Source organism: Haematobia irritans, chromosome 4 (genome assembly GCF_050003625.1).
Source record: "Haematobia irritans isolate KBUSLIRL chromosome 4, ASM5000362v1, whole genome shotgun sequence".
In the NCBI taxonomy this organism is placed as follows: Eukaryota; Metazoa; Arthropoda; class Insecta; order Diptera; family Muscidae; genus Haematobia; species Haematobia irritans.
In genome coordinates, this window is record NC_134400.1 from 217,006,467 (window position 1) to 217,030,669 (window position 24,203).

Genomic DNA, 24,203 nt, shown 5'->3' on the forward strand with positions numbered 1-24,203 from the left:
GCTTGCGTGTGTGTGTGTCTTTGTATTTGCATTGGGGCATATTGCTCTATCAATATCATTCAATTTGTTATCAATACAAAATGACTCTCTATAAAAGAAGTGGATCTGGAAAACGACAAAAATTCGAGGAAAAGAAAACAAAAAACAAACACCGACAAAGAGAATATTCAAATGAACGACCATCAAACCAAGCCAACCATACAAACAACCATCATCATCGTACTCGCAGAGATACTTAAAAAGTCGAATTTATTACAGATTAAAGTATAAAAGACAAAACTCGGAAAAATTACTCTGTCGATATTCACTCTTACACTGATACATGCCAATGTATTTGCAACAACACAGGCTTAGAGAAAAGACATTAAACCCAAGAAATATGAAACTCATTTTGTTACGGATGAACGCATCCAAGAACATAGAATACAGCAAATAGGGTCTTCCTGGTCATAGTAGTCAGGCCATAGATAGACATTTGCTTAAATTCCTTTTGGTTTTTTCTTTTTTTTTTCTTGAAATACCCAAAGTTATAGGAATAGCAAATACCGAAAAAAAAACAAACAAAAACATGATCTAAAAGGAAAATAATGAAATGGCAATAGGTACTCAATGAATGAATTGAATGTAGGGATATCGTCATTTTGGGCTGGAGCGGGGTAGTTTGAACAAGAGATGTAATCATGATGACTTTTTAATAAGCAATAAATTTTTGAGTTTTAGAAAAGATTTTAACAAAGCACACTAAAGGCAAATGTATGCAAACAATGACTGTTATATATACAGGACTTAAAATGAATGGGCCATAGATTTTGTTAAATTTTTTCTGGAATTAGGTATTTAAATTTTTTCATGTAGAGAAATTTTAAATAGTAGAATAATTTTTAGAATTTGAGAAATTTTCTCTTAAAAAAAAAATTAAAAGCTAACTAAAATCGAGCAGAATCGATTAAATTTTAATTATACGAAGAGAAAATTAAGAGCTATCTAAAGTTGATCGGAATTTATTAAATTTTAATTAAAGCAAAATTATTGAATTAATAGGAGAAAAAAAAATTATTTAAATGGGGTGTTAGGGCAAATTAATGTTGTTTGATTGCACCAAAAAAAATTTAATGGAAATTATCCAATCAATCACCGACGACAATTCAAAACCTTAATTGTTACAAATAAATATTTTTGTATTTCCATTTTTTTGTGTGATTGATTTTAATTTAAAATTAAAAAATCAATGAATTCAATTAATATTTTTTATTATATATATTTTTTTTAAATTCAATTAAGATTTTATTGGAAATAATTTAGATAATATTTTTTTCTGTGCACGCTGCAAGGACCACCGAGCGATATTACTCCATTTTTCTACCGAAAATATAAGTCCGATTAGCTTGAAATTACAACAGTATACTCTGAAGAGAAGAGTCTATACCTTTCGGATCAATTATGTCTAGGAAAGTAGTTTTCAATATGAACATTTTTTTTTTCCAATATTTTTTCTTTTGAAATCTGTGTCTGCGAAATATTTTGTTTTCAGTTAAAAAAAATCTTGCCCATTATCCCTCAACAATTTTCACAGAAAACATCCTCAATACACAAGAAGAAGTTAATACAAATATTGACTGGAAATCGGGGTTTGTTTTTTTTTTTTCTTATGACCTTTAAACACTACAGAGAAAAACAAGAAAATGATTCGTTTTGTTAGCGGTTAAAAAGTTTTCCTATTTATTGGCGAATATGGTGGGTACATTCCCAAAAAAGTTTGTTTCTGTTTTTTTTTCTGAAAGTCCTTAAACTGTAACATGTGTGTGTATTTAGGATTGTTAGATGTTTTGAAGTGTTTCGATTTGAATATAACCCAAACTTATAAGTAATAAGAGGATATCAGTTTCTTAACAAACCAAATGAACGGGTTTCTTGGCAAAGAGGTCAGATGAGAATTTCCACCTTCGGTTGGTCACCAGAACTCAAGTGACGTCATTGGTCGCCAATTCTCGAATTCATCGCCCTTGGGTTAAAAAAAAGACAAATATTATCTAGAAAAAGTCAGTGTTTGTCAGCGCTGACCGCGTATATTCTAACAAGACCCAGCACTTCAGCACTCGTCAATCAAAAATCACTTAAAAATAAGGTTTATCACTTAATTTCTACCACACAATAGTCACGAAAATGTGTAGAACACAATTACGTTGTGCTTTTGAGCCTGGAGTGAAAAGTTGGCACCAAAAAATACGATTATCTCCAGACGAGGCTTCGCTAGGAATGAGCCATAATTTTGAAGGCCATAATTCGTGACAAAAATTGCCAATCCGAAAAAATCTAAAGTGATTTTAAAATTTGATGTTATTTTCCCTATTTTTTGATTTTGAGCAATAAAATTAAAAAAAAGAAAAATTATCGCTTTACTTTGTTGATATTGATTGTAAAACACAAAGTTTCAACTTTGAATTTTTGTGGAAAAAAGTCTATTAGTCAAAAGTTGATTCAAAGTTTTTGCACCTTATTTTAGCCCTATTGTCATGGGACTTTCACGGACGGCCGAAATTTACAAAATGTGTGTCCTAAATTTAATGAAAAAAATGTTTTTGAAGCAAAGATAATAAACTTTATTTTAATTAAAATTTCATTATTTTAAAGAAATGTGGCCTTAATATTTTGTCAATTTCGCATACTAAAATTTTGGTTGCGTAATCTTTAATATTACGTAAATATTTTTTCAGGGCAGTACTACAAACGCTGACATCACGCCAATATCATAAAAATAAGTAAATACTTTTCTACAAATTCAAGAAAATTTATTGAACATAATTAATTTTTTTTCACATGTAAAAGAAAATTTTGTAGCTCGAAAAAAAAGGAGTTCAAAATTGCATGGGCGCATTTGTGGTAAAATTTAGAAATTTAAAGAAATAATAAAAATATTTTTTTTAGGGAAGTACGAATTTAGTAAATATTTATGCTTCATTTATTTATAATTTTTTCCCGTATTTATTAATTATTAGAGTAAAGGAAACTTCCTCCAAACATAATAATTCCATGGACTAAAGCTAAATTGGCTTAAGTAAAATAGAGGATGTACTTTTTTTTTTTTTGAGTGTAGCATGCCTTTAAACACCAAATTCATTATAATTCATATGCAAGATTTATATCCAATAACTCCGTATCACTCAACACTATTGCAAAAAATCCATGAAACCAAAAAAAGTATTTTCATTTCAATGATTTCATTTTCTCACATAAATCTTTAATAGGGAAATTTAAAGAGACAGACACGTTCAATTTTATAGATGTGTTGAGCAACGATTTTTTTATAGGTTCATTTACTTATTTTTATCCCTCATTACGTTTTTTTCCCAATATTGTTTGTAGGGGGAGTGGGGGAAAATGGGGGTCTTTATTACATTTTGGTTGTGTTTTACGCTTTTTAACTCCAATCCCTAAAAAAGGGGTTTGAGTTATTCAGTCATCCACTTGACTGCAAATGATGTTTGGTATTTTTTTGTGTGCAGCTTCTGACGGTGAAAAGGTTGGGATTTACCATAGCATACAATAAGAAAGTGTTTGAATATGTGTGTGTGTGTGTGTGAAGATAGTATATGGGTACCATTTTAAATCATTATCGTTCTTCGTCCTCCATTTTAAGACTTCAAGCGAAACGAGGGAATTTTTTATATATAAAAAATCTCCCAAACCCTTTCTTCATTGCTAAAAAGAAAACTTTAAATATCCTTCTCGCATAGAAGAAGAATAGGACAAACTGATTTTTTTATATTCTGTTTTTTTTTTTTTTTACTTGCCTCAATTTGTTTATTCTTTGTAACGAGAAAAAAAAACTTTCTTTATTATATCTTCCTCCTATTTCTTTATGCCTGGTATTTTTTATTTCGACTTTATTTTCTGTTTCACTGCCAGCCCATGTCATCTAATAGACGTCTGGGTGTGTGCGAGTGTGAATATTAGGGATGTCATTTGGGATTGTGAAATGTAAACACTGGGACTTTTCATAGTTAATATGAGATTTATTACAGACGATTGTGGTAAGTTTTAATCCAACATTTTTACGTTCCCGAATCACAGTAACCAAATGGTGGTTGGATAACAACAAATTTCAAATAAAAATTTCACCCAACCATCGAAGAGTTGGTTAGCGTTGAAAATCGAAACTAAACTCTCCCATCCAGCACTATAGATCAGTGTTGTCGGGGATATTTTTTCGTGAATGGGGACACAATTTTTGAGTTGGAGACTTGGGGATTTGGTGAGGAACTACAAATTTGGGAATTTTTGTGGGGAATTTTCGAAATCTGTTTAGTATAATAAATAAGGTTTAGAGTTATGGTTTACATGAAATTCTTTGCTTCCACATACTTATAAAGGGCTTAAGGAAGTACAGAGAATCTTCAATATAAAAAAACGTTCCTCTTCGTTATTCCACGGCATTTATTTAGGGCCCAAGAGCTACTATACAATGTACAATGTTTCCAAAAAAAAAAAAAAAATGTTTAGTATTGTACGTAGATCACTGATTTGGAAAATATATCCCATATATATATATAGCGCCTTTTGCTCGATCACCCAATTTTATTTCTTCACCATTTAGAACTATGTTTTGATTCATAAATGCACATGTTGACCAAACTCCTATTTTTATTTCTCGAGCATTTAGAAGACGATAAGATAAAAAATAATTCTGATGGGTGTTTGTATCGAACGATATTTGGAGCACCCTGGTTTCGTGTTTTGAAATCTTCATCTTATTGTAACTCACAAACTGTTATAAAAAAAATGTTTTTAAGTGTGACGGTTTTTCTACAGCAGAGCCTAAAGGGTGATACGGTCAAAATTTGGTCAAGGGAAAACGCGTGTAAATCGGTGAAATCGTTTATTTTTTTTTTTCGTTTTTAACTGCATCACTGGCTAGAACTCTGGTTCAGCGCTGCTCAAAACGAAGAGGTTTTAATACCTCGACCAGATTTCTAATTAAAAATGGCTGCTACTGGCAAAGATATTGAGAAACCCCAAGGAGCCGATTCCTCCTCGGTCCATCGCATCCGCATCATTTTGACTCCAAGGAATGTACGTTCTTTGGAGAATGTGTGCCGTGATTTGATCAAAGGCGCCAAGAACCAAAACTTGCGAGTGAAACGCATGCCAACCAAAACTTTGCGCATCACCACCCGTAAGACTCCTTGTGGTGAAGGTTCCAAGACTTGGGATCGTTTCCAGATGAGAATTCACAAGCGTATCATCGATTTGCATTCTCCTTCTGAAATCGTCAAAAAGATTACCTCCATCAATATTGAACCTGGCGTAGAAGTTGAGGTCACAATTGCCAACTAAGATAACATCATTTTAGATGTATTTCGTAAAAATTTTCTAATGAAAGGAAACAATTTTGAAAAAAAAAAATCAAATGAACTTTTTCAAGTTCAATTAGTATAAAATTCAGGAAAAATATTCAGTTAGGCTTTCGCTTTTCCAAATCCGAATTGCCGGGCCTCACGCTTGACACCTGCCATCAGGTTTTGTAGAGCCACCTTGTCCACCTTCTTCGCCGCAGAAAGCCAGTTTGCCCTGAACTGCTGCTCGTCCTTACCAGTTTTTTTGGTCTTCTTTAGGTTCCGCTTGACAATAGCCCAGTATTTCTCAATTGGGCGGAGCTCTGGCGTGTTGGGAGGGTTCTTGTCCTTGGGAACCACCTCCACGTTGTTGGCGGCATACCACTCCATGCCCTTTTTACCGTAATGGCAAGATGCCAAATCCGCCCAAAACAGTACGGAACAACCGTGTTTCTTCAGGAAAGGCAGCAGACGTTTATTCAAACACTCTTTCACGTAAATTTCTTGGTTGACAGTCCCGGAAGCTATGAAAATGCTGCTTTTCAAGTCACAGGTACAGATGACTTGCCAAACCAGATATTTCTTTGCGAACTTTGACAGTTTTATGTGCTTGAAAATATCTGCTACCTTTCCCCTTCCCTTTGCCGTATAAAACACCTGTTCCGGAATCTGCTTGTAGTCGGCTTTGACGTAGGTTTCGTCGTCCATTACCACGCAGTCAAACTTCGTCAGCATCGTCGGGGATCGCGCTTTGGCCGTCGTATTTTGTTTATCATCGTGATTTGTAAGTCGATAGTCCGGCTCGTCTTTTGGCTCGATGCACGGTTGTAGACGATACACCCAGCTTATTTGCGGCATCTCGGAGAGAGAGGTTAGGGTTTCGCTTGAAACTACCGGCAACTCTCTTTGTCGTCTCAGCGGCTTCCGGTTTTCGATTTCCCCCTGATCCAGACTTCCTGGCTGTCGACAAACGTTCCCCAAACACTTTAATTACATTTGTAACGGTTGATTTGGCAACTTTTAGCGATTTTGCCAGCTTTGCGTGCGAGTAGCTCGAATTTTCGGGATGCGCGAGCAAAATTTTGATACGCTGCTCTTCTTGCTTGGACGGCATTTTGACAACTGAAGAGTGAATTCCAAAATCAAAATAGGAGCAACATTCTACACACACACACCTTCAAAATGAGGGGTGTATTGGGGATTTTTGTGGGGAATTTTAAATTAAATTGGGGATTTTTGGGGATGAAAGCGCCCAACATTGGGAGCAAGAGCCCGAGAAATACTGGCAACACTGCTATAGGTAGTGCGTTAATATCATTTTTAACTTTAGCTTTGGTTCGATAGAGCGACTGTCTGACACACTGACATTAAAAATTTCACATGGTAGTCTCTTCAATGAGTCTGCCAATCCGAGTATGAACTGTGAACCACCACATGTGCTATTGTAATGGACTGAATAGCCTAAAAGAGGCTAAAATAACGGGCTGCAACTATACTTAACCCTAACTTTACATTTTGTCACAATAGAGAAGCTTTGAAATGTCGCTGCGAACACTGAGAAGATATAAAACAGCACGGAACCCCTCAAAGGTGTTCAACGAAACCTACGATTGGCTCCATGGTTAGGTTAGGTTAGGTTATGTGGCAGCTTGATGTATCAGGCTCACTTAGACTATTCAGTCCATTGTGATACCACAGTGGTGAACTTCTCTCTTATCACTGAGTGCTGCCCGATTCCATGTTAAGCTCAATGACAAGGGACCTCCTTTTTATAGCCGAGTCCGAACAGCGTTCCACATTGCAGTGAAACCACTTAGAGAAGCGGTTTCACGATTGGCTCCATGATCTCCATGAAAAGTGGGCTTTTCCGAAACCAAATGCGATGGCTGGCCAATTTCATGCAGGCGCAGCAACTCCTTGGCTCTAAACCCTTTTTGTGAATCGGTGATATCTTGCACCTTTCGACGTAAGCACACATACTGCAATGTGTTGCATCCGGATTTCGATCAAATTCGAAAGGTAACCGCTTTTGGTTTTCCAAATATAAAGCAATCACATTATCAAATTTGAAGTCAAACATTATTTCTGAATGAAATGGATCATGTAAGCTGCCAGACGAGCGATTTGGAAATGATGGTAATCTGAAGTTGGTTGCTATACATATCAGTCACCCTGTATTTGAAACATACTCTATTTTTAAGAAAAAATGCGATGTTTTCCTTAAAAATCGATTAATCAATTTCGATCAACATCAAAAGTCGTTAAATCGATTTTCAAAAATATTTAAAAAATCTACTTCGACATTTCTTTTATTTTCAGTGCATGTGCTACACATACCTACACAAAGACAATAAACATATTTCAAAATATATTCAAAGTATTTCTTTCTGTTGAACTCACATGTAGAATCATATTCTACATCATTAAATTTATCACACCTAATGCATAGGTATTTTATGTAGTCCTTTACACAATCATACTGAGGGTAATTAGGCCCAAAGGACTCTTCAAATCTATGGCCATAATGCTGATTAAAAACAAACATTGTGCGATTTGTATGGCACCCCATGGCTCGTTTTATCTGACTAATTCTCTATTATTTGCAAAAAGCCGGAAACACAGCTACACACAAAGAGCACACAATAATGGCAAACTACTACAATGACAGAAATCTTTGGTCGGAGGGAACAAATGTCCCAAGCTTGAAAATAGTATGAAAATCATACACAAAAAAAAAAACACGAAACATAAAGACGGGCAGAAAGGGTGTGAAGAGTAAAAGTGTAGAGTAAAATTCACATTACAAAAGTTATTTTATCCCCGTTTCACTTACCAAAATGCTATCTATGGCTTATTGAAAAGGAGAAAAAAAAACAAAACCAGAAAAAAAATCAGCGGGAGCCAGAACAAATTGTACTATGTGAAGATGTGAAAATGATTGGATTCCCCTCTCAAACAAACGAGAGGCTACAAGGCCATTAAAACATATTGGCCGTGGTGTTTTACAATGTCTGTGCGCTAATGATGATGATGATGGCGATAATTGTGATGCTGATAATGAGGTTGCCTAAAGTTTGCTTTTTCCAAAAATAACTATTCCATGATAAGCCATTTCGGAAGATGAGTCAAGTCGTTATGAGTATTGTCGCATTATGTCCAATTACTGTCGCAATTATGAACAGAGTTTATGTACAAATTGTCAAGTTTCCTTCTTTGCCATATTTTTTGCGTATGTCAATGTCCATAACCCGACACTGTAGACGACGCATGCCAAACCAGTTAAAAGGATTGCCAACGAAAATAATGACAGCACCAGGCAACCCATTGGCTCAGTCCAGTCACTTAGCCTGTCAGTCATTGCGACAGTTCAACGTAGAACAATGTAGTGTATGGAACATAATGAACAGTTCTCATCAAATGGCGAAGGAAAGAAAACCAAAAACACAATACTTATGGAGAATATCCACATTTTTGTACCATGCATCATGGGGGAAATGTCATACAAATGGAAAATATGGAAGACAAAAACAATAAAAATGGACAGATAGATAGGTCACACCGACAGATAGGCAGAGATATAAACACTTTGAACTCGATTGGTATATTGAGAAAAAATTACTTCCATACAAAATTTCTTGGAATTTTATGTCAACAGAAAATTTCCTGGAAATTTTATGTCTATACAAAATTTCCTGAAAATTATGTCTATAAAAAATTTCCATGAAATTTTATTTCTATAGAAAATTTCCTAGAAATTTTATTTCTATAGAAAATTCCCTAGAAAACTTATTTCTATAGAAAATTTCCTGGAAAATTTATTTCTATAGAAAAGTTCCTGGAAAATTTATTTCTATATAAAATTTCCAGAAAATTTTCTAGAAATTTTATTTCTATAGAAAATTTCCCGAAAATTTTATGTCTATAGAAAATTTCCTGGAAATTTTGTGTTATGCCAATTTCCTTGAAATTGTATTTCTATAGAAAATTTTCAGAAAATTTTGTTTCCACAAATTTTATTTCTATAGAAAATTTCCTACAAATTTTTTTTCTATAGAAAATTTCTTAAAAAATTTTTATATAAAAAATTTCCATTCGTTTTATTTTGTTATTGTTAGTTTTGTTCTTTAAGCATTGTTGTTGTTTTTTTATTTCAGCTTAAAACCATACATTGACTAAGCTACAAGTGTAGCTTAATAAACAGAGGAAAAGAATGTTTGTCAAATTTATTTGAAAAAAAAAAATCCTGGAAATTTTATTTCTATAAAAATAATTTTTTTATACAAATTTTATTTCTATAAAAAATTTCCTAGAAATTTTATTTCTAAACATTTTATTAAAGAAAAGTTTACTAAAAATTTAATTTCTATAGAAAATTTCTTAGAAATATTTTTTTCTATAAAAAATTTCCTGGAAATTTTATTTCTATAGAAAATTTTCTGAAAATATTTTTTTAGAAATATTTTTTGTGTAGCAAATTTCCTGAATATTTTATTTCGATAGAAAATTTCCTAAAATGTTATTTCTATAAAAAAATTTCCTGGAAATTTAATTTCTATTTAATTTTATTTTTATGAAAAAAAAGAAAATTTCCTAGAAATTTTATTTCTACAGAAAATTTCCTGGAAAAATTATTTCTATAGAAAATTTCCAGAAAATTTTCTGAAAATTTTTTTCTATAGAAAATTTCCCGAAAATTTTATGTCTATAGAAAATTTCCTGGAAATTTTATGTTATGTCCATTTCCTAGAAATTTTATTTCTATAGAAAATTTTCAGAAAATTTTGTTTCCACAAATTTTATTTCTATAGAAAATTTCCTACAAATTTTACTTCTATAGAAAATTTCCTACAAATTTTATTTCTATAGAAAATTTCTTAAAAAATTTTTAAAAAAATTTTTTTCTATAAAAATAATTTTTTTCACAAATTTTATTTCTATAAAAATTTTCCCGGAAATTTTATTTCTATAGAGAATTTCCTAAAAATGTTATTTCTATAGAAAATTTTCTGGAAACTTTATTTTTAAAGAAAAGTTTACTAAAAATTAAATTTCTATAGAAAATTTCTTAGAAATACTTTTTCTATAGAAAATTTCCTGGAAATTTTATTTCTAAGAAAATTTTCTGGAAATTTTTTTTAGAAATATTTTTTGTGTAGCAAATTTCCTGAATATTTTATTTCGATAGAAAATTTCCTAAAATTTTTTTTCTATAAAATATTTCTTGGAAATTTAATTTCTAATTAATTTTATTTTTATGAAAAAAAGAAAATTTCCTAGAGATTTGTATAGAAAATTTCCTGGAAAATTTATTTATATAGAAAATTTCCTAGAAATTTTATTTCTATAGAAAATTTTCAGAAAATTTCGTCTCCAAAAATTTTATTTCTATAGAAAATTTTCGAAAAACTTTATTTTTAAAGAAAAGTTTACTAAAAATTTAATTTCTATAGAAAATTTCTTAGAAATAGTTTTTCTATAGAAAATTTCCTGGAAATATTATTTCTATAGAAAATTTTTTGAAAATTTTTTTAGAAATATTTTTTGTGCAGCAAATTTCCTGAACATTTTATTTCGATAGAAAATTTCCTGGAAATTTTATTTCAATAAAAAATGTCCTGGAAATTTAATTTCTATAGAATCTTTCGTCTTAATTTTATATTTATGAAAATTTCTGTTAAAATTTTATTTTTATAGAAAATAAAAAAATAAAATTTCTTCGATTGTTTTTTATAGAAAATTTCGCCGAAGTATTATTGGTATAAAAATTTCGTCGACATTTTATTTTTATAAAAGATTTCGTCAAAATTTTATTTCTACAGAAAATTTCCTGAAAATTTTATTCCTATTTCTTTATTTTATTTTCTATAGCAAATTTCCTAAAAATTTAACTTCCATGGGAAATTTATTAGAAATATTTTTTCTATAGAAAATTTTATTTCTACACTGAAAAAACAGTGAACCCACCAAGAAGAAAAATTTTGATTAATTTTAGAAAATTTTAACTAAATAGTATTACAAACGCAGACATCACGCCGATATCACAAAAATAAGTAAATATATTTCGAATAATTCAAGAAAATTTATTGACATCATTAATTTTTTTCACTTCTTAAAGACAATTTTATAGTTTGAAGGAAAAAATTGGAGTTCAAAATTCAAAAATGTCGTTAATGACACACGAAGTTCATGATGAAATTTTTTCCTAGACATAATTTCCTGGGATTTTTTTTTTATAGAAAATTTATTTCTACAGAAAATGTCCTGGAATTGTTATTTCTATAGACAATCTTGTTGAAATTGTATTTCTATAGAAAATTGTGATGAAAATTGAAAACATGGATTTAGAACTGATTTTTGTCATAAATTTTCTCTGCTCTTCCAACATTAATATGGAAACCCTCGCTTCTTTAACTCTAGACAATCATCAATTCAGTAACCAATGACTTTTAGTCAAAAAATGGAAGTAAGTGCCAAAGGATGAATGCTCATATTTATTACACTCCTTTTGTCCTGTATTGCCGTTGTCGTCATTGTCATTGTCGTTGTTGTCACTGTCCTGCACAATGGAGTAATGTCATATGTCTGGTGCATTTCGTAATGAAAAATGTCAGACAATCGGATTGGAGCCGTGATGCACTCACACACACACACAAAAGCGCGCATATATGCATATGTCAAATTAAAAGTTCATCGTAAAAAGTCATTTGGTCTGTATAGCCGCCGTCTTTATGCGTTCATCAATATCAACAGCTACGATCAACAACATTTTAAAGAAATGAATGAATGGGTTCGAGTATGGGTTATGGAGGCATAATAGCTTTTGTCTTGAGTTCATAGGGCTATTAAAGTCATCGCCATTTACCGTTATGCTGTACATCGTGTGGATGTTTTTGACATCCTGCTTAAACGCTTGATTTAGTGACACTGCAACGAACAAATAAACCATCGCGCACTGTCTCCCTCTCTCTCTCTGTTAAGTACTTAAATGTAAACTTTCACAAACTCTTACACACACACATATATATATATATATTCATATACTTGCCCTTGCATACAGTCATGAAAACACGTGTGGGATTTGACTTACGCACCACTACATATGATGACTGATGCCATAAAGCAATTAAAGGGCAATTGGTGGAGAACGAGATCCAGCTAACAATGAATGCAACAAAGCACACCCGTAATCACCCCGCAGTGGTATCGAATGTCACAAAGGGTGTTTGCCAACAGGCAACATGACCAGGAACCATGGAATCATTATTTAGCAGCCAAACCTGCTGTTTTAGCAATGCTATTGGTTTGCAGGTTTAACATAAAGAATCAAAAAGAGCTAAGGAAGCACCATGGGAGCTTTTTATACCCTTCACTACTACTGTGGTACAGGATATAATAAGTTTGTGCATTTGTATGTAACGCCAAGAAGGAGTAATCATAGACCAACCTTTTAGTATACGGATCGGCTTAGAATTAAATTCTGAGTCGATTTAGCGATGTCCGTCTGTCTGTCTGTCTGTCTGTCTGATGTATTTTTGTGTGCAAAGTACAGCTCGCAGTTTTAGTCCGATTGTCCTAAAATTTGGTATAGGGTCCTGTTTCGGCTCAAAGACGATCCCTATTGATTTTGGAAAAAATCGGTTCAGATTTAGATATAGCTGCCATATATATTTTTCACCGATCTGGTCATAATTGGCGTGTATATCAACCGATCTCTCTCAAATTTCGTACATCCGAATCTTTTATGGGTCTCGAAAAACTTGCAAAATATCAGCCAAATCGGTTCAGATTTAGATATAGCTCCTATATATAGCTTTCGCCCGATTTACACTCATTTGCCCACAGAGGCCAATTTTTAACTCTGATTTAGTTGAAATTTTGCACAGAGAGTAGAATTAGCATTGTAACTATGCGTGCCAAATTTTGTTGAAATCAGTTCAGATTTGGATATATCTCCCATATATAGCTTTCGCCCGATTTACACTCATATGACCACAGAGGCAAATTTTTAACTCCGATTTAGTTGAAATTTTGCACAGGGAGTAGAATTAGCATTGTAGCTATGCGTGCCAAATTTGGGTGAAATCGGTTCAGATTTGGATATATCTCCCATATATAGCTTTCGCCCGATTTACACTCATATGACCACAGAGGCCAATTTTTTGCTCCGATTTAGTTGAAATTTTGCACAGGGAGTAAAATTAGCATTGTTGCTATGCGTGCCAAATTTGGTTGAAATCGGTTCAGATTTAGATATATCTCCCATATATAGCTTTCGCCCGATTTACACTCATATGACCACAGAGGCCAAATTTTAACTCCAATTTAGTTGAAATTTTGCACAGAGAGTAGAATTAGCATTAGCATCCGAATCTTTTATGGGTCTCGAAAAACTTGCAAAATATCAGCCAAATCGGTTCAGATTTAGATATAGTATATCGAGCGATAAATCATAAATAAACTTTTGCGAAATTTCCTTAAAATTGCTTCAGATTTAAATGTTTCACATATTTATACCCTGCGCCACACTGTGGAACAGGGTATTATAAGTTAGTGCATATGTTTGTAACACCCAGAAGGAGACGAGATAGACACATGGTGTCTTTGGCAATAATGCTCAGGGTGGGTCCCTGAGACGATATAACCATGTCCGTCTGTCCGTCCGTCCGTCTGTCTGTGAACACATTTTTGTGATCAAAGTCTAGGTCGCAATTTAAGTCCAATCGCCTTCAAATTTGGCACATGTTCCTACTTTAGGTCAGAATAGAACCCTATTGATTTTGGAAGAAATCGGTTCAGATTTAGATATAGCTCCCATATATATCTTTCTCCCGATATGCACTAATATGGACCCAGCAGCCAGAGTTTTATACCGATTTGCTTGAAATTTTGTACAAACATAACACTTAGTCGTATAGTCAAGTGTGCAAAATTTCGGTTCAGATTTAGATATAGCTCCCATATATATCTCTCGCCCGATATTGGCTTATATAACCCCAGAAGCCAGATTTTTGGCCGAATTTGGTTGAAATTTTGCACTAGGAGTACAATTAGTAGTATAGTCAAGTGTGCAAATATGATTGAAATCGGTTCAGATTTAGATATAGCTCCCATATATTTCTTTCGCCCGATATGGACAGGGAGTACAATTAGTAGTATAGTCATGTGTGCCCAATTTGATTGAAATCGGTTCAGATTTAGATATAGCTTCCATATATATTTTTCGCCCGATATGGACTTATATGGCCCCAGAAGCCAGAGTTTTTGCCCAATTTGGTTGAAATTTTGCACTAGAAGTACAATTAGTAATATAGTCATGTGTGCCAAATTTGATTGAAATCGGTTCAGATTTAGATATAGCTCCCATATATATGTTTTTCTGATTTCGACAAAAATGGTCAAAATACCAACATTTTCCTTGTTAAATCGCCACTCCTTAGTCAAAAAGTTGTAAAAATGGCTATAATTTTCCCAAAACTTCAATACATATATATCGAGCGATAAATCATAAATAAACTTTTGCGAAGTTTCCTTAAAACTGCTTCAGATTTAAATGTTTCCCATATTTTTTTACTAACATTGTGTTCCACCCTAGTGCATTAGCCGACATAAATTTTGAGTCTATAGATTTTGTAGAAGTCTATCAAATTCTGTCCAGATCGAGTGATATTTAAATGTATATATTTGGGACAAACCTTTATATATAGCACCCAACACATTTGACGGATGTGATATGGTATCGAAAATTTAGATCTACTAAGTGGTGCAGGGTATAATATAGTCGGCCCCGCCCGACTTTAGACTTTCCTTACTTGTTTTTTTTAAGAAAGTTTTTTTTTGTATGTTAAGAAATTTTCGATTGTCAAAAATTTCGTTCCTTGTAAAAGAAAAGTCTTTTTTCGTGGTAGATATTTCCTTTTAAAATTTGCTAAGAATTCTAAAATGTCCAATTGTATCTTTACCTCAATGACAAGCGATATCCTTTTACCACTTAGAGAAAGACAATTTCATTAAAATTTAACCAATGACACAGCTTAGCTTAATACTATGAATAATTTTATTATTGATATGTATTGGCTTGTAATTTAATAGAAAAAAATCCTGATATTAACGAAATGTTTCATTATATTTATGCAATTATTTGATTCAATATTTATGACAACTGTCGTTATTGGTACAAACATTTTTCTACCATCTGTGTACAGCTGAAATGTTTTCCTTTTCCAACCCACTGTGCAATAGTAAATGCACGTAAATGAATACTCATGGAATATGGCAGACGTTGAGGCGAAACAAACACAGACCTAAAAATAATGCGTCATAACAAACGCTTTACGTAATGAGTTAACGAGATACAAACGTGACTTCATGGTCCAGGAAAGACCCTTCACGTCTCACGTAAGTCTAGTTAAGAATGTCCCTGTCCAGGGTATAGACATGTAAGTCAGTGTATGCTTGTATGCCTAGATGTTCGCTTGTGATTTGTACAATTTCACAAATAAAACTACGTGCTATTTTATTTACTGCCATTGATGCTGTGTGTAGGTGGATGCCGTAATAACGACAGCAGCAGCAACAACAACAACAGCAGCAGAGTAATGGACTCTGCAGAAAAAGGAGTAAAGCAAAGAGAAATTTGAGAATATCTCGAATGCAATATGACAGTTGTGTTTGTATGTCTTTACTCTCGGGTTGGCTCTCCACCCTCTTGATTGTTGTTGTTGTTGCTGCTGTTGTCTGTTATTTATTGATTTAAGATTTTCATGTTGTGTTTATAGCATCGAATGTGACATGAAACCTCAGTGGGACAATGTAGCAATTATCCTTTGCTTCCCAGTCAGGCAGCCAGTCAGCTATTTATTTGAAACTTGAGTATGACTGTGGCATAAGGAGGAAGGGCTTGTGTAATGTAATGGTGTCGGTTTTGCACAGCAATTAAGTTGAGAGGATTTTCTCAATGTCCAAGTACTTTTTGTCATGAAAGGACAATTAAGTGAAAAATATCACTTTTTGTCAATTAAGAGAAATGTACTGTGTCTAGAAGAAAACAAGACATCATGGCATGACATTTATAAGCAAAAGAGATAGAGAGAGAGAGAGAGAGAGCGAGAGCGAGATACTCTTACATCAGTTGGATTACGGTTGCGTATAAATTATGGATGTTGAATGACTTTGGGCCAATTATAATAATTGCCTACTTTAAGGCAATTGGCCCATTTAATGGTAATTTTAAGATATTTGACACTTTTGTGTTTTTTTTTTTTGTTCAATGAGAGCTAACTCAAAAGTGAGATATAATCAAATAAAGTGAGGTGTCACCCAGGTTTAATCGAATGTTTAAAACCATGACAGATATCTACCAGTAGACACATAAGCCGGTTGAAGGCTACAATATTAAATGCCCTTACTGAAAAGCCTAAAAAGCAGCGGTATTTACGCTTCTAGTACTCTGAAAAATCGACCCTAAATTACAATTAGGGCCAATTTTGTCTTTGTGTTTTTTTTTACTTTACTTATGAAAATGAACACTAACTGATAGAAAACTAAAAAGTTTTAATAAAAAATCAAATATGTGTTACTGAGTAATAATTTCATGAGAATCACGTTAAGCTACTTAAGACTCTGTTCATAGGAACATTTCTTAAACGCCGGTCGAAAGTGAAACTAGGCCCACTTTAAAACAAAGCACAATCCAAAAAAGCAAACTGGGGTTTATTTTTATAATGCAAAAAGGCCTCAAAAATAAAATTAAGATAATGAAAAAAAAACAGAAAAATTTATGTTGTTTTTTCGATATTGTTTGCGTGGAAACATAAAAGAAGAAATAACATAAAATAGGCTGGTTTAGAATTTGAGCCCAAATATTAGGCTTTATTTAATACATAATTGTATAGAAACAAAATAAAGAACAACTAGTATTCGGTACGCTTGAACGAGCACTTCTTTATTGAAGTTTAAAATTGTCTCCTTCGTAGGAAGAATGCCAAAAACGGAAAGCGACAAAGTAAGAATGTTAAAAAGCTTGTACCATTTGGGGTTAGAAAATGTGCCTATTTTCTATTACCCAATGGAAAAAACAAGTGTAGACAAATCCTATTAGTGGGATTACACGTGAAAATAAAAATATTATTTTAACATTAGATTTTGTTTTGATGGGACCCCAAAAATATATGTGAAATTATTATATAATTTTTTGGAAATATTATATAATATTTTATTATGAAAATTAGCTTTTGGGCCTAATTTTCATGGGATCCACAGTCAAAGCGCCTGTTTAAAATTCAATCAAAATATTACTTGGAAAGCTTCTGTGGTAGTTTTTCGGTGGAAATTCAGTATTGGTCAGCGGCACTGTTTTTTTAGGATGTGACCCAAGATGTAACCTACATAGTCCATATGGAAAAATGTAAAATGGACACAGAAAAGTTCTTTTCCAAATTATTGGGATAATTTGAAGCTAAATTGAGAAAAAAAAACATGTCCACTTGGCCAAGAAAAAATTCAATATTTTATCAAAAAACAAACTGGCTTACAAAACTCTGGCTCTGACTTGGTTAACCCTCTAATGCCCAAGCCCTCATTTAGGCGGGCTTCATTTAATAAGGAAGCTTTTAGTAAAACACACCTTAAGACAACAAAAATGGGCTAAATAAAAAGGAAACTTATTTGAAACTATTCAAGAGGCTTTGCAGCATATGCTGAATTTTACCGTATAAATTTTTCTTGCTTAGTTCTCTTGCTTTTGTGTCGTTAACATTGAAAATTTAATCAGCTGGCAAAAAATTGGGGCATTATAGGGTTAAATTTCACACAGAAAAGAAATATGCACAGAAAAAATATCACAAAAAAATTTCCAATTAAATCTTTAATTGAGTTTTAAAAAATATGCAATTAAAAAATTAATTTTATTATTATAGTTATTCAAACTGGGCTTTTTGGTCAATTTGAACAACTATAATAATAAAGTTTAAACATACGGTCACAATACTTAATTGATTTAAGAAATTGTTTTATTGAAACCAATCACAAAAATCAATTAATTTTCTAATTAATTTTCTAATTGGGTTAATAATTTTTTAATTGACATCTATAATTTCTGTGATGGAAGACATTTCAATTAAAAATAATGCTGGGTCCATATTAGTGCATATCGGGCGAAAGATATATATGGGAGCTATATCTAAATGTGAACCGATTCCTTCCAAAATCAATAGGGTTCTATTCTGACCCAAATTAGGAACATGTGCCAAATTTGAAGGCGATTGGACATAAATTGCGACCTAGACTTTGATCATAAAAATGTGTTCACAGACAAACGGACGGACGGACGGACGGACGGACAGACGGACATGGTTATATCGACTAAGGGACCCACCCTGAGCATTATTGCCAAAGACAAAGAGTGTCTATTTCGTCTCCTTCTGGGTGTTACAAACATATGCACTAACTTATAATACCCTGTTCCACAGTATGGCGCAGGGAATAATTAATCAATATGGTTATTGAAACCAAAAAAAATATTTTTTATCTTTAAAAGATCAATTGTAAATATGAATTAATTATTAATATTAAATATTTAATTGGTCCAATATCTTTGGGTCCATACGTATATATATTAAATATACAAATACCTGCTTTTTTGAAGGAATGTTTTCCACTAACACTTACCTAAAAAGAAAAAAAAGGAAAAAATAATTATTAATATATTTTTATAATGTTTTTTTGTATAAGTACATTTACATTCTTGTAGGAAAAAATAAATTAAAATAACATAACTCGATAAATATATAACAAAAAATATATTTTCTTAAAATCAAATATGCTTTTTTGGTGTCCCAACAAATTCAATTAAAAAATTTTAGTCAAATATTATGACAATTGTTTTGAATATAATTTATTTACTGTAAAGGAATATGTCCTTAATACTTTTACACAATAGCGTATCCTAAAATTTAAGTAGCATAATCATTCATATAAGGCCAATATTTTCTCCACTTTATACAGAAAAACATTTTTCCAATTAAAATTTTATTTGAGTTTCATTTAATTGAAACAAAAATCAATCACAAAAATTAGTTATATGAATTATATTTAATCAATTAATTTTCAATGGACTTTGGTGATTGATACTTTTTTTTTTTTGATCAATTAATTTCGTGATTGAAGACAAAAAAATATATATTTTTTTGTATAGTAGGTACCCTACGGGAAATGGATCAACCACAGAACCGGTACAGGTTCAGGTGTGTATGGAGCAGTCCCAGTTCTGGTCAAAACGTATAGAAGGGACCGGTCACTTTAACATGGGTTTATCATTGACGGGGTAAATTTACATTTTAGAACACATCTTGGACTCATCCCAAAAGACACGTCCTGGGACATTTTAGCAGGAACACCCCATAGATAGGTCCTCAGGAATCAGTCTCGGACAAACTCTTAGAAATCTGTTTCAATTTGGGCATCCCAATCGAACCCGAAATGAAAAGAAAAAAAAAAACTTTTGAAATATGTCGAACAATAGGTTATTCTGATAATTTTATTTCACTAAATGTGAAAATGCTTGATATTAAAATCTTAAAGGATCTAAGATTTTAATATGAAGCAAGTACGGAAATAAATAAATTACGACTATTTAACAAGTATATACGGCCGTAAGTTCGACCAGGCCGAATCTTATGTACTCTCCACCATGGATTGTGTAGAAACTTCTACGAAAGACTGTCATCCAGAAATTTCAACTAACATGGTTGTTAAATATCATATACTACCACCAGATCGGATGAATTTTGCTTCTCCAAAAGGCAACGGAGGTCAAATCTGGGGATCGGTTTATATGGGAGCTATATATTATTATGGACTGATAGGAACCAATTCCTGCATGGTTGTTGGATACCCTATACTATTCAACCGAATAAGAAGAATTTTGCTCTTCCAAGGTGCTCCGGAGGTCAAATCTGAGGATCGGTTTATATGGGGCCTATATATAATTATGGACCGATATCGACCAATTTTTGCATGGGTGTTTGAGACCACATATTTATATCACGTACCAAATTTCTACTGAATCAGATAAATTTTGGTCTTCCAAGAGGCTCCGGAGGTCAAATCTGGTTTGCTTTTCTTAGAGGCCTCGGAAACCAAATTTGGGGGTCCGTTTATATGGGGGCTATACGTAAAAGTAATCCGATATGGTCCATTTGCAATACCATCCGACCTACATCAATAACAACTACTTGTGCCAAGTTTCAAGTCGATAGCTTGTTTCGTTCGTAAGTTAGCGTGATTTCAACAGACGGACGGACGGACATGCTCAGATCGACTCAGAATCACCTCGACCCAGAATATATATACTTTATGGGGTCTTAGAGCAATATTTCGATGTGTTACAAACGGAATGACAAAGTTAATATACCCCCCATCCTATGGTGGAGGGTATAAAAATTGCAACTAACTGGAGCACAGGTACCAGTTCTGTGATAGGTCCGTCAGTGGCAATTTGCCAAAAATTTCAAATGGTAAAAAAACCCCACTCTGTTTTGTTTGTGGCTAATGATCATTAAAATAGAATAGAATAGTGTGTAACAATTTATAGCACACACCACTATCTTAAGGGCCTTGTTAACAAATAACAAACGGAAGTATTGCCCAGCATTTATATCCAATTATTTCAAAATAAACTGACAATACTAAAAACCACTATTCCTTGAAGCGTAAAAATGCCAAGAGTAGAACACAAGAAAAAAATGAAAATCACAATCGAAAGCATTAGAGAAAATACGAACTAAAAAGGGTACTTTTAACCCCCCCGTCAATGATAACCGACGCATGCTGGCTCTGATAATGATGATAGTGGTGGATATATGGGGATACGCTTCCGTTTCCCATGGTTTTTAGTATGGCATCATCATCATTGTTAAAATCTTGGTTGGATATCCCAGTCATTGAAGCATAACATGGGGTAAATTTGCACATGCAAACTCACACACACACCCATAGAAGTAATAATAGGCTCTCTTTCGCACATAGACATGCACACACACATATAGAAAGATACACTCACTGGGACAGTAAAACACAAATTTAGTTGAACACGAAACATTGGAACGAAGCAAAAAGCGCTTGTTAAATACACGCCACATTAAGCAATTTGTTTGAAAAGCATAAAATAATTGAACCCATCAACAACCACACACACACAAGGCAACAACGACATTCAAGACAACAACATCCAAAAAAAAAATAGAAACTAACATTCAGAGCGACAACAACAACAAAAATATATATGTGTCTATAATGACCAGCGCCATCATAAACGACAACACTAGACTAACAGCATCATTGTTTGCCACATCTATATCAGCAGAAGTAACTACAACACAACAACAACAACAGAAACAAGAGTGGACGATGAAGTAACATCATCTCAAACGACAAACCCAAAGGACATTAGTGGACATAAATAGGCGTTTACTTTAATTAGGTTCATGTACCACACTACAAAATAAACAAACAGAAACGGAAACACACACGCACACATAGTCAAAACATTCTCACCCATCCACATAATTCAATATGGACACTGGAATTTTAGGATGTGCAATTTACACTATTAAAGACAAATTTCTTTAAAATAATGATATTTTAATTAAAAGAAAGTTTATAATCTTAGCTTCAAAAAAATTTTTTTTTTCAATAAATTTAGGGCACACATTTTGAAAATTTGCGTCCCTTCGTTAAAGTTGTCTTTACACTAAGGCAAGAAACACATTTTCGAATTGAAGAAATCGTCCTTAAATTAACTGAAATAATGAAACTTTAGATTTAAGATAAAAACGCTTCAAATGGCTAAGACTTATTTTGAGGATTTAGCGTCTTTGGTTTAACGTTTTTTTTTTGGAATTAAGAAAACATTTTTTACTTTGAAGTATCCGTTATAATTTGCATTTTTAAACTGGCATTTGTTTGTACGTGGGTACCTTTATTAATAAACCGCGAAAAGAGAACGAAAATTTAATAAATGCGATCTGTATCCTAATTTTAATTTTATTGGTCCTAGATTTAAAGCCAGATAGGTCGCAAAAAAATTTCCTTATTTTAAAGAACCTGCATCTTTGGCTCGGAATCAATACCAAAATCCTTAATGGAAGGTCAAAATCTTTGGATCCAAGTAAACTTTTTTTGAGTGTATATTGGGCATCGTTTTTTACAATTTTCAACTCTGCAGGTGACAATCTGCTAGGTTTGTTAGTAGCAGGCAGACCTTTCGTTGCTCTCATATATGTTACGGAATGATTAACTTGAGGTATTTTACCACGGTTGCCAAAGTTGGTAGAATTCTACAAAAAATTATAGATTTTTTACTGCTTGGTAGATTGGTAGAATTCGTTTGGTTTTGGTAGATTTTGCACAATATTCCTCTCCAACTAAGCCATACAACATTTTCTTAGAAAAAAAATGTTGACACAATTTTCTATAGAAATAAAGACTTGACAAAATTTTTTATAGAAATAAACTTTTGACAAAATTTTCTATAAAAATAAAATTTTGACAACATTTTCTATAAAAACAAAAATTTTTACAACATTTTCTATAAAAATAAAGTTTTGACACAATTTTCTGTAAGAATTTTGAAAAAAAAAAAACAAATCTATAAAAATAAAATTTTGACAAAATTTTCTATAAAAATAAAATTTTTCTATAAAAATAAAATTTTGACAAGAATTTCTATAAAAGTAAAATTTTGACAAAATTTTCTATAAAAATAAAATGTTGACAAAATTTTCTATAAAAATAGACGTTTAACAAAATTTTTTATAGAAATAAAATTTTGGACAAAATTTTCTTTAAAAATAAAATTTTGACAACATTTTCTATAAAAACAAAAAAATTTACAACATTTTCTATAAAACTAAAGTTTTGACACAATTTTCTATAAGAATAAAATTGTGAAAAAAAATTCTATAAAAATAAAATTTTGACACAATTTTCTATAAGAATAAAATTTTGATAAAAAAAAAATGTAAATAAAATTTTGTCAAAATTTTCTATAAAAATAAAATTTTTTATAAAAATAAAATTTTGACAAAATTTTCTATATAAAATAAATTTTTCTATAAAAATAAAATTTTGACACAAATTTCTATAAAAATAAAATTTTGACAAAATTTTCTATAAAAATAAAATGTTGACAAAATTTTCTATAAAAATAAAATTTTGACAAAATTTTCTATAAAAATAAAATTTTGACAAAATTTTCTATAAAAATAAATTTTGACAAAATTTTCTATAAAAATAAACGTTTGACAAAATTTTCTATAAAAGTAAAATTTTGACAAAATTTTCTATAAAAGTAAAATTTTGACAACATTTTCTATAAAAATAGAATTTTGAAAAAATTTTCTATGAAAATAAAATTTTGACATTTTCTATAGAATTAAAATTTGAAAAAAATTTCTATAGAAATAAGAATAGGACTAAAATTGCTATAGTAGGTTCGGTTAGGCGGCAGCCCGATGTATCAGGCTCACTTACCACATTGGTGATACCACATTGGTGAACTTCTCTCTTATCAATGAGTGCTGCCCGATTCCATGTTAAGCTCAATGACAAGGGACCTCCTTTGATAGCCGAGTCCGAACGGCGTTCCACATTGCCGTGAAACCACTTAGAGAAGCTTTGAAACCCTCAGAAATGTCACCAGCATTACTGAGGTGGGATAATCCACCGCTGAAAAACTTTTTGGTGTTCGGTCGAAGCAGGAATCGAACCCACGACCTTGTATATGCAAGGCGGGCATGCTAACCATTGCACCACGGTGGCTCCCAAAATTTCTATAGTAACAAAATAATGACAAAATTTTTATAGAACTAAAAT

At 32.2% G+C, this 24,203-nt stretch overlaps 2 protein-coding genes across 5 annotated transcripts in view; one reads left to right on the plus strand and one right to left on the minus strand.

Annotated features, from left to right (window-relative positions):
* LOC142234983 (RNA-binding protein Musashi homolog Rbp6) overlaps nt 1–24,203 on the minus strand; it is a 1,501,536-nt gene that overhangs the window by 367,180 nt on the left and 1,110,153 nt on the right. The gene's annotated exons all lie outside the window — the stretch shown is intronic.
* LOC142233389 (small ribosomal subunit protein uS10-like) lies at nt 4,877–5,408 on the plus strand. The gene has a single exon (XM_075304284.1). It carries the CDS (start codon nt 4,981–4,983, stop codon nt 5,332–5,334), a length of 354 nt encoding a protein of 117 aa, XP_075160399.1. The 5' UTR covers nt 4,877–4,980; the 3' UTR covers nt 5,335–5,408.

Coding starts and splice junctions, on each gene's coding strand:
- LOC142233389 (XM_075304284.1), top strand. CDS start 4,981: ATGGCTGCTACTGGCAAAGATATTGAGAAACCCCAAGGAGCCGATTCC.